At 39.6% G+C, this 19,629-nt stretch overlaps 1 protein-coding gene across 4 annotated transcripts in view; it reads left to right on the forward strand.

Moving 5' to 3' along the window:
• The window catches only part of unc5cb (unc-5 netrin receptor Cb), a 142,574-nt gene that overhangs the window by 106,350 nt on the left and 16,595 nt on the right, over positions 1–19,629 (forward strand). The window contains exons 5-8 of one of the 4 annotated variants that reach the window (XM_008424252.3): positions 5,056–5,236; positions 8,351–8,518; positions 8,783–8,947; positions 14,127–14,183. In XM_008424252.3, coding sequence (XP_008422474.1) covers positions 5,056–5,236; positions 8,351–8,518; positions 8,783–8,947; positions 14,127–14,183 — 571 coding nt within the window. The remainder of the gene's footprint in view (positions 1–5,055; positions 5,237–8,350; positions 8,519–8,782; positions 8,948–14,126; positions 14,184–19,629) is intronic. The other 3 variants (XM_008424253.3, XM_017307961.2, XM_008424254.3) reach the window with 3 other exon arrangements.

Genomic DNA, 19,629 nt, shown 5'->3' on the forward strand with positions numbered 1-19,629 from the left:
GTAGTTAGGTTTTAACTTTGTAAACCTAACATTCAGCTTATTTATTTTGCTTTACACAATGTCCAACACATTTTGATCCTGACCATGCTGGTCTTTTTCATTGCTTTAGGTTCATTAGGATGTTTTTTGTTTTTTTTCTGTCATTGCAAACCTTCTTTTTCTGATAACCAGTTAAGTCTTCGCAGCTCCACCTATAATCCCAAAACGTGCCCATCTTTTATTCTTTCATGTCCATTCTCGACCCTCTCCAATGATGGGTCAAGTGTATATTTTGAAACGGTGGTAACTGTTATCGTACAGAGGCACCTGCTCCCCCGTCTCCGTCCTGTTTTTCCCCTGCATTGCTCCATTTTTTTCCCACATCTTCCTCTCCTCCACTCTGGGTCTAAGTTTCCATCTCGCTGTCTGTCACTTGGCTGTATCCGATGACAGCTGACATGTGGCAATTTCCCGGTCGTTAATGACAAGAAATGTGCCAATTACCTCTCTGGATGTTTCGCTGCCAATCAGACACTAACGAGCTGTGAGAGTGTGTCTTTGCATGGGCGTGCAAGTTTGTGCATCTGTACATGTGCAGGCTTTTACGTCTGCTGGCATCAAAGAAGATTTGCGAATTGCAAAAAGAGCTATAGTGTTTTGCAGACTTTGATCTTGTGAAATTTGCTGAAGAAATTGTTTTGCCATTTTCTCTTGGTTTTGGCACAGAATTAAATATTGGTGATCTGTTGTTACTTTTGTTCACTCTTTCCAGTTTATAATATAAAATTCTGCCACAATCTTTTTCCTTGTCACTCTTATTTCCTTCCCGCCCCTCCATCTGCACTGAAAGGTTCTTTTGTTCAAATTTTAATTACCTTTTCCCGCAAAAGTGCTCTTGACATCTGAACGCAGCACGTCTGGAAAGTCTGCCTCTATGATTGGTGAAAATTGGATAACCACCTCTTTGTATCTACTGTCAATCTCTTTTTCTCACCAAAAACCCCCTTCTGATGCTTTTTACCAGCGCCTTCTTCTCAGCATCGACTTGCGCGAGTGCGAAAAGAGAAAATATTTATCATGTCAAGTAAAAAAAAAAAAAAAGACCCATTCTTTCTCTTGTTTGCATCATTTAATTTGTTCTATTCAGGACTTTTTCAGCACAAGAACAAAAGACACAGAAAGTGACAATGAGATCACTGTCAAATCTTTGTTCTCTAAACTCCCGGGCTCTTCTCTCTCCCTCTCTTTCTGGCAGAATATTTTTCTTTTCATTCAGAATTAAGACTAGATTTAATTTTAACCCAAATATCCACTAACAGCCTTTCCAGCCCCTATTAACTACATGTCTTTAGACATTATTTAAAAATGACTTGCAGTCTGTTGTTGTTTGTTGGTATTTTGTTCTATAATCTTGACTATTTCTAAACATACTTTTCTAGACCTATTTAATAACATTACACAATAAAAGTAAAAGACCCTGCAGATCACTGAACTCTGACAATGTGATGCTCAACTCCTGAAAAGCCTGACAGATTTTAATGCTGCAGCTTCAGCAGGTGTCAGGACAAGTAAGTTTAAATGAAATAGCAGGAGCAGATTTAGCCGCTGCGGGCTAAGATGACTAATTATAAATAGTATAGATGATCGCCTTTCACATGAGCCAGCTCAAACTTTGGCTGGCACAGATTAAAACTGATTTGTGAAAATGTTCTCGGGCAAGAGCAGTTTTTTTATTACAGTGTACTGTGTCTTACAACGTTTGCATGAACGATGATCAGGAAAATGGGTAACTGAATGAGATTTTCTCTTTGATTATTTGTACCTTTGCCAGATTTTGAATGTAACCTATTGTCAGTCAACCAAGATGTTTGCTTCTGTGATAGCTGTCGTTCGAAAGACAATGAAACAATGCAAAAGCACCGTCAATTTCAAAAAATAGTTTACATTTAGCTAAAAATCTCATTAAAAAAATACATGGTCCCTCTTTTGCTTTGATTTATTAGGCCTCCTTGTTATCGTTCTAATCTTTTGATCCCTGCACAGATTCTCTATCAAATTCAAGTCTGGGTTTTGTTTGGCCCAGTTCAAAATATTTATATAATTTCCAATGAGATTAAAACAAGTTGCATTTTTTTTTAATGCCAAATAGTTCCTGCACTGCAGTGTTTAAGGGAAGTTTAAATCTCTGAATGTACAAGGTCTTCATCTGAGTAAAACATTAATATTCTTAGGAGAAAGCCTTTTAAGCATTAGTATTTGGGAAGTTTTTTTTTCTTTTAAATTCGATAAACTAAACATTATATTTTAAAAATGAATGAATAATAAAAAAAATGAAAGTAAAGCAACTGTGCAAATGGGTAAAAAGACATATTTTGCCGTTAACATACACTGCTCATGTCTTTCCTGGTTGTTTTTTGTATTCAAACAGCATTGCTTCAAATAAGCTCTGCTTTAAATTGTCAGTGCTTTATATGAAAACCTACATTTTAACCCAGCAGACTTGGTGATAGACAGTTTATTGCATCCTCCATACTTTGCAATAAAAGCAATGCTGCATTTAATTGCAGCAAAATCAAATAAGCAAAAGGTTTAGTTTCAGTTTGCAGACAGACAGCGGTGGAATCGTATCCCTCCTGGCTCCATGAAATTGATTAGGCTGATACATGTTTATGAAGGAAAACACTCATAAACACCAAATCTGCAGAGAAAACACATCAAGAATATGGAGGTTTACTGTAAACCGCCGCTCATATAAAACTCACACCCGCTGTTTGTTGAGACTCAAGTATGCTATGGGAGTAGAGTGTTATGAGATGCATCTTGTTGATGTTGCACACCTTGATTTGAAAGACGTTTAGTGTGAAAAGAAAGTTTTTTTGTTGTTGTTTTTTTTTCTCAGGCATATTCAGCGTGTTCCCACTGGATGAGAGGAAGCGGGCGTTCTGCAGAGGTGTTATGCCGCAGGCGTCTCTTAATGTTTGTCACCTCAAACTGAGGCAGATAGTGGTGGAGCTGGTGGTACCCTGCTTCAAGCGTAGCACCTGGTGCATTTTCACAAATCAGTCAATCTTCTCTTTCAAGAGACTTCTAACAGTGGTGGTCTTATAACAATGGCCAATTGTGCGTCAGATGGCGTTTCTGTAGATATCCAACAACAGTGGCTGTTTTGTCTTGGCAGGACTCATATCAGGTTATTGCCCCACTTTTGGAGATACTTTATCTCCCCTGAGAAGGACACTTTATAAACATCGAGCCTTATCTTCGTCTGTTCTCCTCATCAAGTCCCACTCCTAGCGGGGTACTTCGATGCACAGGAAGGTAGTCTGTTTGCCAGGCATCCTCATCGCTGGACAGTTCCTTTGAAGAATACCAAACACCCAGGAAACGTGTCTGAATCAAAGTGACTGCAGAAAACGAGAAAGGCACGTGTTGTTCTTTTGAAGAATAAGAAAGGAAAGAAAAAAAAAACCTCTGAACCTTCGCACCTCTTAAAGAGAAAAGGAGGATCTTGGAGAATTACAGTCAAATAAAGGCTCCAAATGATTCCTTGTTCCGCGATGGAGCCGGGAGTTCAATATCAGAATGATTCAGAGAAATGAAACTCATAAGGAAAGGTCAGAGAGCCTCTCGGCTTTCACAGTTGTAGAGAGTTTGCTTTTCTCCGCTGCCTGACAATGCTGCTGTTACTGTAGTGCTTTGTTCTGGGGAGGAATAAAAAGAGCATGATAGCTATTGACTTTTTGTAGTCGGACCTCTGAGACATAAACAATGGTGCTGTAATCCTGGCTTTCACTGCTATATGAGAAATTGGACAGAAACAGGAAAAACTATGGCAGTTTAAATGCTTCAATGATTGTGAGTTTTTCTCCTATAATTTAATGAGGTCATTCTATCTGTTATTTATTGTCTTTTCCAGTGGCGGTTCTTGCATGAATGCTGCCATAGAGGAGCCCCTTTTTCTTCACCTTCGTAGATATCCAAGCATTCATTCATTGTTTTTGACTGCTTAATCTTTGCTAGAGTGTTTGGGTTGTCACACCTTTAGAGTTGATGTTTAACCCGTCCTGCATGTTTTTGGACTGTGGAACAAGGGCAAAGCTCCCAAAGAGAACCGACACATACATCGGGACAACTTCTGAAATCCTATTCAGAAAAAATGCACAGCTTGGATTTAAGCACAGACCCTTGTTGCTGCACAAAACCCATTCTAACAGCTGTAGTCTGTTTTTTTTAGTTAGGATTGTCCACAAATGACCTGTTTACATATTGAGATTGTTTTGTTTGTGTCAGTTTTAGGTTGCCCTGTCACCAAAAACATATCTAAAAGATGGTCTTTGATGACAGGCTGCACAGTGGCGCAGTTGGTAGAACTGTTGCCTTGCAGCAAGAAGGTTCTGGGTTCGATTCCCGGCCCCGGTCTTTCTGCATGGAGTTTGCATGTTCTCCCTGTGCATGGTGGGTTTTCTCCGGGTACTCCGGTTTCCTCCCACAGTCTAAAAACCTGACTTAATTGGCCTCTCCAAATTGTCCCTAGGTGTGAGTGTGTGTGTATGTGGTTGTTTGTCCTGTGTGTCTCTGTGTTGCCTGCGACAGACTGGCCACCTGTCCAGGGTGAACCCCGCCTCTCGCCCGGAACATTAGCTGAAGATGGGCACCAGCAACCCTCCTGAACCCACTAAGGGGCAAGGGTGTAAAGAAGATGGATGGATGGGTCTTGGATGACTGTTTTTGACAAGCAGAAGTCCTAAACTGCATTTTAAAGAATCTGTGTTCAGTGCATCATAATCCAGGTTAAGTTTGACCAGTCTATGTATTTTATTCAAATTTTTAACTACATTTGGTCAAAGATAGTCTTTAGCTTTGAAATTCGGTGTCATTACTTCTGTAAGTCATTTGCAGAGTACGGCCATATTTTCTTACAGTGTATGCACTAGATGGGGAAAAAATAAGCAATATAAATCCCTGCTGAGTTCAATGTAGGAATACATTAAAACCTTACTGCTCATGTTTTTCATCCCAAAATACTGGCTGTTGTATTTTTTATTTTTTTTACTATTTTTTTCATTTCATTTTTAGGTGGAGTGGTTAAAGAATGAAGAAGTTATTGATCCTGCAGACGACAGAAACTTCTACATCACCATCGACCACAACCTGATAATAAAACAAGCCCGCTTGTCCGACACCGCCAACTACACCTGCGTGGCGAAGAACATTGTGGCCAAAAGACGCAGCACCACCGCCACAGTTATTGTCTACGGTAAAACTCATGTCTTACACGGCGGTTCCAACTTTTTCATAACTCCAACTGAGTTTTTCTGGCATCTTTCAAACAGTTTAGTAATGCTCACAGTTTCTGACAGTGTTAATCTGATAATTCACCAACTCAAACGCTCAACCATTTGATCTGAAAAACTTCCACATCAGCCACATGACAGGTTTGTGAAGTCAGAGGAAAAAGTGTTGAATCCTGTCACAAGGTCGGCTCAAGTCAAAATAAATCAAATTTCAAAGTCGCTGTGCGCGAAGTGGGAATCAGTCTGTCACCCGTAGAGAGTAACATTCGCTCATTTTGTTTCTGCCGGAAGGTGTGTGGGGAGCAGAGGATTTACGGTTTTCTGAACTGTGAGAGAGGTGTAGATGTAGCTGAGCCGTTCTTAAAGAGACCCCCGCTGTGGCTCCTGCATAGGCTCAGCTACCGTCTCCCCAACATCAACCAGCTTGGTTCTTACCGCACAGCATGGCTATAAAGATAAACTCCAGCGAGTGTAGGAGGCTCAAGACTGAACAAATGACACATAAAACAAATGTTCTTTAGATACAATATTGTTGTTTTTGAGTGAAAATAGCTTGATAGCTCAATTAATCAAAACTTACGGCTTCTGTCTACTCTGTTCAATTTGTTCCAGACGGCAAACTGCTCACAGCTATTATACTCTATGAGAATACCTCTGATAACCTTTTTTTATCATATGTCTTCCAGCTCTTAGTATATCATAGCTATATCAATTTCCATGTCTTCTGTTGAGAAACATGTACAACAGCAAAAAGGATTGTAAGATATGCAAGAACTCAACTAAAAATTGCAAAAAAGTGATAATGGAAAACCAAACTCCCATCATGATTGCATACCACTGTAGCCAACCAAGATGAAAGTTTTGGGATCTTATAAGGGGGAGGATTTATATCTCAGTTTACCCAGTGAGTAAGAGAGAATCATGAGAAGTGTTGTCTTGGTAACAGACCATCACTCTAACCTGATATTTGAAAGCGCTCCGTGGCAAGCTTAATGATATATGATATAAATTGTAATTGAAAAGAAAAGAAAAAATCTCTGTCAGCCTTCCAGTTGATGCAATTTCTGCCCCATTTCTCTCCACTGTTACCGGTTTTATTTAATGACAGCTAACTTTTTTACAAACAGCATCTTAAATAAACACTATATCAGTCTTTTCCTTTCTGAAAACCTTGTGCTTTTTGCTTTATGCTGTTTCTAAATGCTTTGCAAGACAGCACTATCACTATATTTCATACTTTCAAGATGGAAGGCTTTCAAGGGTTAAACAACATGATAAATGTCCTTTAAATACAGATGCAGTAGACGCATATAAATAATATAGAAGTGACCAGATGCTTGCAACCGATACTGCCACCAGGGTAAAGTTTCAAATCCATAATCTTCTCATCTCTTCCTTCCATCCCCGACTCTCTCCTGGACCAGCAAGTGGTGTTGCATTCATAGAGGGACTTTGTTTTTGTTTATCAACTATTTTTCACAGCTGAGTGGATACTGGGAATAATGTAGCCATTTGGGGATCAGTGCAGCAGTAATGTACAAATGTAGGAGAGCAGATTTCAGGCACAAGGCTTTCATGTCACCAGCACAGTCTTTTAGGATTAAGTGTCAGAAAAGTGCTTTGATGTCAGCTCATTCTTTTCATTTCAAAGATGGGATACTCACACATTCAAGTACAATTGTGCTGCATGTGTAAGTATTCATACTGCCCCATGCAGCAGGATGGGAATACCCTACGGATGAGGGAGAGTTGTTTGATACTAGTGATGGGGGGGGGAACTGAGATGGATTTGCAGTATTTCCAAACCAACTCACAAAAAGGACACTGGGAAGAGGAGATGACAACAAAATCTGGGTTTGGAGAGAGACAATGAGCGAAGGAGAGAAGACGGAGCTCTAATCCTCCGTAGGAAAGAAAGAAAAAAAAAAGACAGCGCAGAAATCTTGGCTCTCCTTTGAGACCAATGTTTTTCAGGAGGGGGTTTTCCACTCACCATGTCACATTTGAAAGTTGTTGGCTCCGAGGGGCCCGGTTTCACCATCTCAAATGCAGCAGACTTGTTCTCAGCCACAAGCCCTGGTGTCACTCTGCACTGGATTTAGCTGCCGACAGAGATGGATGAGGGAGGTAAGAGAGGCATTAGGAGGAATCAGTGAATGGAAAAGGCAGCAACTGGACCAAAATTGACACGCTGGCCGCATCAGATAGTAATCACCCAAGATTGTCACGGCCCAAATGCAAAACCTGAGCAGTTAAAACATGTTATATTATGTGAGAATGACTGGACATGAGCTTTCTTAGTAGGGGATTCTTTTACTTCACAAAACATTTGTGTTTAAACTAATATTTTAGAGAAAACCCTCTTATTTAATGTTAAATTGATATATATTTTTAAACATAAAGGAGGCTACAGCATATTAGTATTAATGTATCATGTCTAATTGATGCAGATAGTGGTGGAGAGACACTGAGATGGTAATAAAAAAAGAGTCAAAAATATGTGGGTCATACTTTTGACACATAAGGAATATCATCATTGTAACTTTCAGCAGCGCTGTTACAATTACATCATATTTCCATGATGCCACACAGATCCAATTAGGATGATGCTACCGATTTATGTGAGAGCAGATACTGGTAAACATCTCTGCCAGCAATTCAGTCATTCAAAATTATTATGGAGTTGACATTTTATAATACCTTTAGCATCCTACGTTAAGAATTAGCTAAATGAGCACAGCTTTGATTGATCTATGTGAAGTAAGTAAACCTTCATATTAACATTTCCAAAAGACTGCCGACATTCTCTAATCCAGCATAATCCAGCGTAGAATTGGATTTTAACCTCCTAACTGTCTTGAGGACATTGGTGTCCTCGTAGAACCATCGTCTGAATGAAAGCATTTTGGGGGGAAAGATAGGACAGCCTGAATGAAGAGTCTAGGTTTTTGTAGAAAATATATCTAGAATCTTCTTAATCCTCTGTGCTTCCAGTCTCTATTTTTACTAACTACTAATCATTGATTAGTTACTGGATGATCCCCATCTCTCACCTCTTTTTATCTTTTTTTCCCCAGTAAATGGTGGGTGGTCAACATGGACAGAGTGGTCAGTGTGTAACAGCCGCTGTGGCCGTGGTTACCAGAAACGGACGCGCAGCTGTACCAACCCAGCTCCTCTGAATGGAGGTTCAATCTGTGAAGGACAGGGCATCCAGAAGCTGCCATGCAATCCTCTCTGCCCAGGTACGGCAACAACAACAACAACAAATAAACAAAACAAAACAATACACCCACCTATTAATGGGCTAAACAGGGTTCAGCAGCACAAGAACTGACTGCATAACATGATGCAACTTGTGCTTGCATATTGTGTCTCCATGCTTACATGTACCTGTTCTCGCTGTTTCAATCAACTCCACTCACTCACCCACTCATGCGCTCATTTGTCTCCGTCTTCCTCATTTCACTCATTCGACCCTCATCCATGTCCTGTCTGCTGTGTGATAGTGGATGGCCTGTGGACAGAGTGGAGTAAGTGGTCCACCTGTGGGACAGAGTGCACCCACTACAGGAGGAGGGAATGCAGCGCCCCGGCACCCAAAAACGGAGGGAAGGACTGTGAGGGCTTGGTGCTCCAGTCTAAGAACTGCACTGACGGCCTGTGCATGCAGAGTGAGTACCCATACTAATCCTGCGCTACTCTCTCTGAACCCGCCGATTCAGAGGAGTCTCTCCGCCTTTTGACCAGAAGTTTTCGCTGTGCTCTTTCATCGCCATGTGCTTCACACCCACATGTAACACTTTCGCCTTGTCTATCACTCAGCTTTTCTTCACCTCACTCAGAAAAACAAGAGCAGAAGCTGGAAAGCCTCTGTCTTTATCTGTCTCATTTTATTCACAATTTTTTTTTTTTTCCCAAAATACCGAACTTCATCCCTGGGAGAACATCTGGTGGTATCCTGTAGTTTATATGCACTCATCAAACGCATTGACTGATTTATTTGAACTGTTCTTTTACCTGGGTGGATTGATTACCAAAAACTTCACTTAATTTAATAAAACAAGAACTTTGTGTACAATTTTGAACTTATTCAGAATTTTCTCTGTTCCACACAGAGATAGAATTACACATTCAAAATGGTGAAAACCCCCAAACCAGAGAACACGGACAGCCCCACAGCACAGAAGAAATACAGATCACATCCAACAAAAGGCAAATGGAGACAACAACATGGCAGGAAACATGTAAACAATTGGAATACATGACATAGACCGAGGACAAATCAGAAGCATAAATACTGGGAAGGTAATCTGTGGAGTAGGAGCAGGTGAGATAGATAAAATGAATGTGGAACAGCTGCAGGGAAGAATAAAAATAGACGCTTAATGGACAAAACACCAGCAAACACAGGGAGAATGTCCTGATCAGATGAACAGTGATTAAATAAAACATGACCAAAAGCCAAAGTCTTAACAAATACAATAAAAGTGAACAGGAACAGATGTGAAAGACACTTGAGAGAAACCGAGCTGTTAAAACCAAACAGGGCCTACAAACTAAAAACGGAACCAAGAGAATGTGTGTACATATTTGAGCCCAGCTGTAGAAGTTTTAGCTCTGTTACAAAAAGTGGAAATCCTTGATCATTTCAAACTTGTGCATCTAATTCTTATTTATAACAATCGTTGATCTTGGATGTTTCATCATCATTCCACCGTGGGAAAAGAGTGGCTTCGATAAATCTTGAAAAGCCCAAAATGAACTACATTGATGCCCCTAATAATACATGTATATCTCTGACCAGAACTGTATATGTAATTTTGAGCTGTGCTCTGGGAAGTTCTGGCACACGCTGTATTTAGGCTTGCTCTGAAATACTCATTTACTGGTCTTACTGTGTTGATGTTGACAAAACAACAGATAAAAGCCAGTTTGTGGTGAAGCCAGAAACTGACTTTTTTCCCCCTCGCATGCAGAGAATTGTTTACTTATGCCTTTTCTGCCAGGAAGTTAAAACCGGCCGCACGGTTTGCCTAATCCAACAATCCTGCTCCCACTTATTTATAACACATTCGCAGATTGAAATCATGAATTTATAGCTTTGATGTGTGTGTGTTTACGACATGGCTGGGCCGTCACAGGGTGAAGTATTTGGCCCCTTCGGCTTCGTCTGAGTAAATGATCTTTGCCATCTTTTCTTCAACAACAAGAGGAAGGGGATGAGCTGTGGAGAGAGGCAAATGCTGCACAGAAACTGAGTTAGACCCTGTCTAGTTTTATAAAACTCTCTTGCAATAAACATCTTTGGAGGTGTTAGATCCAATCACTGTCACTTGTGCCTTCATCATGTGTAAACCTATTACAGATGGTGATTGTGACACTAATTATATAACAGAGGCTCAGCTGCTAGGTGTCTTAAATTTAATAGAGCTGGCAAACACTTTGTGCAGCTTCTGTTGCACCACATTGCAAATGGCTACTAGTAGTAATGCATCACAAGTTAGAGTCAACATTATATTACTAATCAAAGTCCATATTTATTAAGTAAATAAACGTGTCTGCCGAGTACAAGGCCAGGCATTCAGAGAGTGGATTACAAGAATGCATTACCTGATTTTGTTGAGCGTCATGCGTAGCTTTGCAGAAGCACTCCTGCCCCCGGGACTTTTAATAAATATTTTGTCACATTAAAACTACAAACTTTTTATTGCTTTTATTTGGATATAAAGGCCAAAAGGTGCATTGAACATTTCAGGGGTGAAATTGTGGGGAAGTTTTCTGGAGGAGCTGCAGAGATCCATAGCTCAGGTGGGAGAATCAGACAGCAGGACAGCTATCAGTCATGGATTCCACAAATCTGGGATCTATTGAGTAACAAAAGAAATCTAATGTTGAAAGAAAGACATAAGAAGATATATTAAAGTCTGGCAGAAGCCAGTTAGGGAATAGCCAATATGGGAGAAGATGTGCTGCCCAACTCAGACATTCTTGATTATACTATCCTAGATATGAAACATCCCGACCCCTAGGGACAAGGGTGTGTAGAAAATGGATGGATGGATGGATAGATATGGAACATGGTAATGGCAGCATAATGCTGCAGCAAAGCTTTTCTTCAAGAAAAGCTGCAATTAGATGTGATGGGAAGATGGATGGAGCTAAATATGGAGCTCCATTCATCCAAGGTTCACCTTCCAGTGGGACAACACCTCGGATCGTACAACCAGACCTGCCGTCAGACAGTTTTGATAAAAACATATTCTATATATACAAAGTCTTTATATAAAAATAATTTGGCATCTGTAACAAGACTTGAAAAAGCATGTTCGCAGACATTCTTCCTCTAAAATCAATAAACAGGCTACTTTGTTAAGAAGAACAAGGAGGTGAGGATCACTAGTGCTGCAAAGCTGATAGAGACACCCTGAAAGATTTTCATTTGTAATTACAGAAAACACTGGCTCTGAGTCTGAGGTTTGAATACAAATACAAACCACAAAGATTTATGTTTATACAAAAAAAAAAAGTTGAATTTACTTCATAAAATGTTATGTTGATCTGTTACATGAAATCCCAACAAAATGTTCTGGTTTGTGATTCTAATTTAAAAAGTTTAAAACAAGAACAGAAAAACATTAGAAAAAAGTCTGTGGAGAAGGCTGTGAAAGAGAGTGCAAGACTGAATGTGTTTTTTTTGCTTCAGCATAACAACATATGTTAACCCAACTCTCACCTGCCCTTGTTCTCGCCTAGCTCAGCTCCACCTGTCCCAAGAGCATTAGTACTTGGAGGATTGATGGCTAGTTTGCCGAGAATATAAAGCCATAATGTTATAGATTCAGGATCATTTCAGAGATTGATTTTTTTTTTTGGAAGCTAAGAGGCCAGAGCCACTTACGCCAATGCTAACGACCATTTCCACAAGCATTTAGGAGAACGGCCCATTATCTGAAAGCTCATGTTATGGCAAATATGATTGGGAATGGAAGTTGTGTGCAATCCGAACTCACCTCGGACGGTTGATTCGCTCCCTGCAGTGCTGAGCTGGAATCTGAGCAAACACGTGTCTGTGGATTTCGTTGCAGTTTGATCTTATTTTCTGATGTTTGAATTTATTTAAATCACTTCAATTGCAGTCCATCACAGAGCTCTGCCTGAAGGAATCCGATCTGGCCGGAGCTTGAAACAGAGCCCGATGCTTCGGGCATCCATAACTCCTCACTGTAGAAATACAACTGACCCCAGTCAAGAAGGAAAGAGTTGTGTGATAATTTACTTTGCAGCTTGTTTACTGCATTTTAACAGTCAGGGAGTTTCGGGGTGTTACATTTACTAAAGTTAAATATTGTAAAATTGCTTCAGAAAGAGTTGCACTCTGCACATTCAGAGAAAACCTTTGGATTTCTAACTTGTTCTTCAGCTACCACAGTTCGCCATGGGTGACCCGTCTGTGTTAGGCACTTCCCCTGTGGTCTGCGTTTCTGAATTCATATGTTTTTTGCCGAGCCTCTGGTAACCCCGCTCGCAGACATGACATTTTCTTGACATATCGATCCGCAGAACAGGGAAATCTAGACACCAGCAAGGGCGCACGCTTTATTGCTGTGAGACGAGACGGCACAATCGTGGTGCCAGACTTGATTTCTGCTATTTACACTTTGGCTTAAAGGTCTTGATCAAATTGTCTCCGGATTTTTGGTTTCACGTAGATTAATAAGTAGCAGAGACTGAAATTAACCTTTTAAATTTTTCAATAACGGCTCTTTTCGCAGACAAAAGAACAACGTAGGCCTCCAAGATTGGAAAATTGTCAAGCTAAAGGAGTAATGTTCAACACTCACATTGATTACCTGTGCTATGATCCCAACTTCCTTCCTGGATCTATAAGTAGAGTAAAAAAAAAAGAAAAAAGGATTTTTTTTTTTTTGTCTGGAGCTGCTTGTTTTCCTCTGGAGCCCATCCACTAAAGAAGCCATTATGCTGGTTTTCCAGTTCTCTCAGTCTGGATGTATGGAAACTCCACAGGATGGGTTCAGAAGGGGCATCCGCTTACTGTCGCCTCCCGCTTGCTCCAACCCTGCATCCCCAACGCCTGATTGCATGCACCGACCTCATCTATTACATCATTGATTTTCCTGTCAGTCCACTTGTCTTCCTGTGGCACTCTCCCTTTCCAATAAGGATTTCATTGTTTGTATAGTTGTTTATGGATGTCTCGGGGAGACTGAATATTATGTGTGCTTGTGCGCTGGCTCTGCCTTTCAGTCCGGCTCCAGCTAAAGCTCCTAAAATACCAGCAGGAGCCAGAAAACATTCTATGCCGAAGATTTCCTAAATCTCCCAATCGCACGTGTCCAATTTTTCTAATCGCTGTCCTTCAGCTTTCTCCTCTTTCCGCTTTCCTAACATAATCATTCCTTTTATCTCGTGCACTAACGTCTCCATCCACCTTCCGGTGACAGATGCAAGGCTGTAGGTTCTATTGACTCTGTTGGAGCTCGTACTTTATCAGCCCCTCCATTCCCCTCACCTGCCAGCATCTGTCCTGCTGCTGCCGAAGCACTAAGCCCACTTGATGGATCGTGCCGCTTCCTCAGAGAGCCTCCATGCTCTCCCCCTGTTTTCCCTTCATTCATCTCTATACAGCATGCAAGGAGAGGGGGGGCTAAATCAAGAACGATCACATCCCCGTGTCATCGCTCTTGCTCATGGGTTTGTCGCTGTCTCATTTGTTGAGTTAGTTTTTCTGTTTGAAATTTGATTTTCATCATCCCTCTTTCTTTGCCCTCCCACCTTACCTCTCACGCCCTCCTCCCCATCCACAACCTTTTCTTTCTTTTTTTTTTAAAGGTTCCTTATATCAGAAGTCTACTGAGGCTAATGACGAGGGTGATTTTGGAAATTCATGTGAGTTGTTGTTTATTTTCATCATTTAATTTCTTTTTTTTCTTGTTTGCTGTTATTCCCATGCATGTATGCGTCTCTGTCTCCACCTTTTGTTTTGTGTTTGTTGGTGGGGTTTGTTTTTATAAGCAGCTTATGAACAAACTGTATTTGTCACTACAGTCAAACAAATTTGACATTGAAAATATAATAATAAATAATAATGCATTTTATTTGAAGGCGCCTTTCAAAGCACTCAAGATCACCGAACAAGAAAAAGAAACACTAAAATAAAATAAAACACAAAAAAATATGTCTGCAAAGTTGCAGTAAAATCATTAAAAAATACTGCTTTCCAACTTATATTTGTGCTTTAATTTTATCATCACTACTTCATTTCTACAATATCGTCATAATATACTAGCAAACAAGCTCTGTGGGTTTTTTTTTCTTCAAATCTATAAAGTAAATTGTTGAGTAAAAATGTAATTATTCAAGAGCGTCACATAAACACTTTTTCACTAAGAACTAGTAGTCCACTACTAGTAGTAATTCAATAAATTTTTATATTTATCAACATCAAATCAGTTGTCACTGAGACATCAGTTTGAGTATCAGACTTTCTAAAGAGAGAATAGACATAAAAATATTGTTCAGCCAGAATTTGTCTTTAATGAAATATTTGCTAACAATAATGTAATGACATGTTTTACTGATGATGTGCAGATCACACCGGCCTGCTTCACATTGGCCTAAACTGCTGTGGGTGATCTCAAAGATGGCATGTATTTGGCACATCCAAATTGATGAATAAGCGACCTTTGCATCGAAATGCATGCAGTCCATTCACCTTTATTATTATTTGGTAAACGAGGACCAGTCGGGGGGATAAACAATCAGGTCTCCCTTTGCCTTTCCAAAGCAGAAACTCTCTCAGATTTTCTAGATTTAGTAAAACTATGCTTTTTTGAAACGCTACAAACTTTAGGGTTTTGGTTTCTCACTGTCTGCACCGAGCAGTACAAAGGATTTCAACTTTGAGGCTGCATGTATACTTACTAGACAGTTTGAGGTACACTTCACTAAACCGTTTTTCCCTTTAGAAGTGCTTTAATTTTATGTGGCGTAGATTGAAAAAAATCTGTCAAGTCAGGTGATGATTTCTTAGAGATTTCGGCCCACATTGATATAATCACATCACCCAGTTGATGTAAATTTATTGCCTCCATACCACTCCATCTCATGTCATTATTCAATAAACCATTTCAAAGTTAATTTGAGGTTTGCAATATGGGATTGATACACTATTACATAGTCAGCAACAATAATTCTCATTTAGTATTAAAAGGACTCAAACAGTGCTGAGAAGAATCCCACACATTACTACTCCGACAGGATCAGTCTGATACAAAGTAGCTTTCATTTGAATGTTAGAGCTAAAATCAAGACTGGTTGGATTAGGAAATGTTATTTTGATGTGTCATTGTCCTACTTTGTTGAGCATCTAGCCTCAGTTTAACTTGGCATGATGGTGTTGGTGTGCATCTACAGATAACATTCTGCATACCTAGGTTGGCACAAATGGTCGTTTGAGCTACAGTAAGTCTCACTTGACATCCAAATGGAGTTTTCTACCACATAGCTGTCGTTTGCTGAATAATATTTTTAGGGGTTTTGTGCACAAAAATCTCAGTAGATCAGCATATATTTTGAAATACTCCAACCAGCCCGAATGCAACAATAGCCATCAGAATTCCCTTTTTTTTCTCATTCATGATGCTCAGCTTGAACTTCTGCAGGCCGCCTTCATCACATTCGGCAGCGGCTATTTGACTGGTTGATTCACCATTTGTGTTACCAAGAAGTAAAATATGTGCATCAGTTTAAGTGGCTGGCAAATGTGTGCATCTTATTTAGGCACGTTTGTTCCTCATTTAGACCCATATGTGCTTCTAAGATTATATCACCTTCAGAAAATGCCGTTTTTGTATTTGTGACTTAACAAAATCACATAAAAACGAATAAAACTAATGTCACTATCACAGTCTGCTTATTATGCAAATTGCCAGAAGGCTCAAGCCACAATTAGAATCCAGTCAATTCTCTGCATGAATAAACTATTTTCACACTTATTCATGTTTTATATCAAAGTTATGTCAAAGCACTCTGTATGTATTTGATCGACATCTTAAAAGTGCAAGAATATCATCAAAGAAGTCCTGGTTGTGTATTTACGTTGTACTTGTGGGTAGAGTAGCGACACGTCAGAAAACAGAGCACTACTTTCGGTTTCCACAGGTTCTAAAAGTAGAATAGGAGTGAAGTATTTTAGTTTCCATGCGGCTCTCCTGTGGAACCAGCTCCCAGTTTTAGTCCGTTATGCAGACACCAGGTCTAGTTTATGACTGGGCTTAAAACTTTCCTTTTGGATAAACATGACTGGCTTTGATTCTCCTTAGCTATCTCTGCTATTATGATGCTACAGATTTATGCTGCTGGGGGACATAATGAGCACTTTTTCACTTTGCAATATTCTCTTACTGTTCTCTTAATTTTGCATTATTTCAGCTTATAGCTTTATGTTCGCCATCCTGTCTGGCGTTCTGATTAGCTGACATCTTCCTGAAGGGGAGCAACTTAATGTTCTCCTTCTGTCGATGATGCACTTGGCCGTCTCTTTCAGTGTTTAACCTCTCTCTCCTGAATAAATCTTCCTGTGACTAATTGTAGTCGCAGCTTTCGCTCGTCGTATAAGCTTCAAATCGGACTAAGAACTTCACTGTTTTGCTCTAGTCCTCTCCTAGATGAAGTCACTAGAGGAACTAATACTGTCATTTTTTTTTTTACTTTAACATAGAAAATACTTCTAGATCAGTGCTTCAGTGTTTATTTTTTCCTGTTTTTTTTTTTTTGTTTAGTTTTTTTTTTTTTTTTTGTGGCAGAAGGCCGTTCGCACAGAGGAATTTTCCCTTCTGTGGTTTCCACATGCATGCTCAGTATGATGGATTGCTGCAAAGTTAGCGACACAATGCAGGCAACTTTCCATTATCAGCAACTTGATGCAATCTGCTGGGTTTCCTTAGAAAGAAAAAACACCTTTTAACCAATTTAAAGAATAAACTGAGCTTTTGACAGCATTGTTTGACTTGACAGCATTGTTTGACTTTTTTTTGTCTTGAGAAAGCGTGCTGTCAATTGGCACTATATAAATAAATTGAATCGAATTCAAACATGGATAATATGTTCAGGGCTGCGCTGATTGGGTTAAAAACCTCTGCAGACGACTTATTTTTTCTTGCACAATAGAAGATGAACCTCTACACAGAGGGCTTAAAGAGAAATTTGGAACATTTTTAATCATTTGAGTTGTCGTATGTCTTACCAGAATCTTAGACCTTAATTAGGTTCTCAAGGCTAAGGGTCTTCACAGTCGTGAAGGAAAGAGCACGATTTGATTCAAGCTTTAAAACCTGTAACACTTAATTGTGGGAATACTCTAAGTGTGAAATAATGAAGACTCTGAAAACCGGAGATATCTTTAAGAAAGGAGCTAAGTGTTTTTTTTTTAGGTATCTGCATTCTTAGTTCAAAGTCGGCGGCATCTCACTGTGCTGCAGCTACTGCAGAAATAATTAAAACGGTCATTAGAAGAAACCTTATGTAACGTTTTATCATTAGATGTTAGCACATTCATTTCTGGACCAAACAAAAGCCTGAAGAAAATAATTGCAGATGATCAAGGGCTTTTTGACCTTGTTAGAGTACGGATCAATCTTCCATCCTGTCTTTTAACATTTGCTCTAACCCCCCCCCCCCCAAAAAAAAAAAAAGATTAAAATGTTAATACAATTCACTTCAGTCTTAATAATGTAAGTTATTTAAGTAATTATAATCGGATTTAAAGTAAGCCTAACTCCACTCTGACAGCAATGTGCAATAGGACCACTTCTACACATCTCCCATCACACTTTTTTTTTTGTTGCAGTGTTTTATGCTTTTAATTCTTTCTGTAAATCTGTCTCTCCCTCCGTCTTTAAATCTTCTGCTCTTCACAGAAAATAGAGTGTTTAATAATCTGTTTCATTTTCGCTCCTTGTATTTTTCCACTTCTGACAATAGCTCATGTTCAAAGGGACATATTAATCTGAGTGATACATTTTAATGCGTACACTTAGCAGGTTGCTGCATTTATCATCAAAGCGTGGATGGAAGATTGTTCGACTGAGGGGATATATGTTAAGCAACTGCTGAGAAGCTCTGCAGAGGGAGCGGAGTGAAATTACATTTTTTAGACCTTCATCACTGGCGCCCTGCTCCGTTTTGTGTTTGCGACTCTCTGAGAGAGGAAAGATTAGAGCTCTGACATACATTAGGATGCATCTGGAAGAGGATGTTTAAGGCAAGGCTGAGCGGAGACGCCTATGTTACAAATATGCTTTCTAAGGAAGATACATTAATATAATATAGACTGATGTGCTTTTTGCAGTACATAAAGTGTGTCTAATTATAGTCATTCAGGAAACTTAAACCTCTGCTGTAACACAGTCGCCTTCCTCATCCTCACTGCTCATACTATGCATTAAATGCATTTTAAGTTTATAGCAACAAACTATGCACCACATTATGCACCTTTTAGCTTCAGGTTAGTTCTGTGAAAAGCTAAAACCGTTTTCCAATTTATCATCTTGCAGTCGCAAACATTATCAACTTCCTATCAACTCTAACCAGCTTCCCTGTCCCTGCTAAAGAAAAGAACCCATACAGCATGATGCTGCCACCACCATGGCTTACCGTGAGGATGTTAATTCAGGGTTATGTGCAGAGTTGGTTTTAAGTCACACCTGAAGATTTGCAAATAATTCAGAAAGTCTGACTGGAGCACCTTTTACCGCATTTTGCTGTGTCCTCTTAAAAAAAGGCAAACTTAAAATTGGACTTTTCCTTCATCGACAGATTTCCTCTGGCCACTCTTCAGTAAAGTCCAGATTTCTGCAAAGTGCGGCTGATTGTTGATCTGTCAGCAAAGCTGTTCTTCTCCAGAGTTACCACAAGCTTTTTGACTCTATCTTTTGGTAGATTTGCCATTTTCCCTGAATCCAGTTGGTTGCACTGGACTTTGTTTAGGGGTATTAGAGCAAATAGTTCTGAATACAAATGCATGCCACACTTTTCAGATTTTTGATTATTAAAAAAAATATTTCAAAAGTACTTACTATTTTCCTTCTAGTTTACAATTCTTTACCAGTTTGTGTCGGTCTTTCACATAAAACACTAAATTACGTCTAATAAAGTTTGAAATTGCAACTTGATAATCGATATAAACATGGCTCTTTAGAGCATGTAATTAGTAAACTTATGGCTTTCCCTTTTTTGCAAAAACACTCTTCCCTCACAGCCTCTTCGCTCTACTGCTTCATGCTTCTTTGTGAAACTGAGCACAAGAGACACATGAGTGCCATCTGCACACTTG

The sequence above is a fragment of the Poecilia reticulata genome, chromosome 12, assembly GCF_904066995.2.
Source record: "Poecilia reticulata chromosome 12, P_reticulata-male-v2, whole genome shotgun sequence".
NCBI lineage: Eukaryota > Metazoa > Chordata > Actinopteri > Cyprinodontiformes > Poeciliidae > Poecilia > Poecilia reticulata.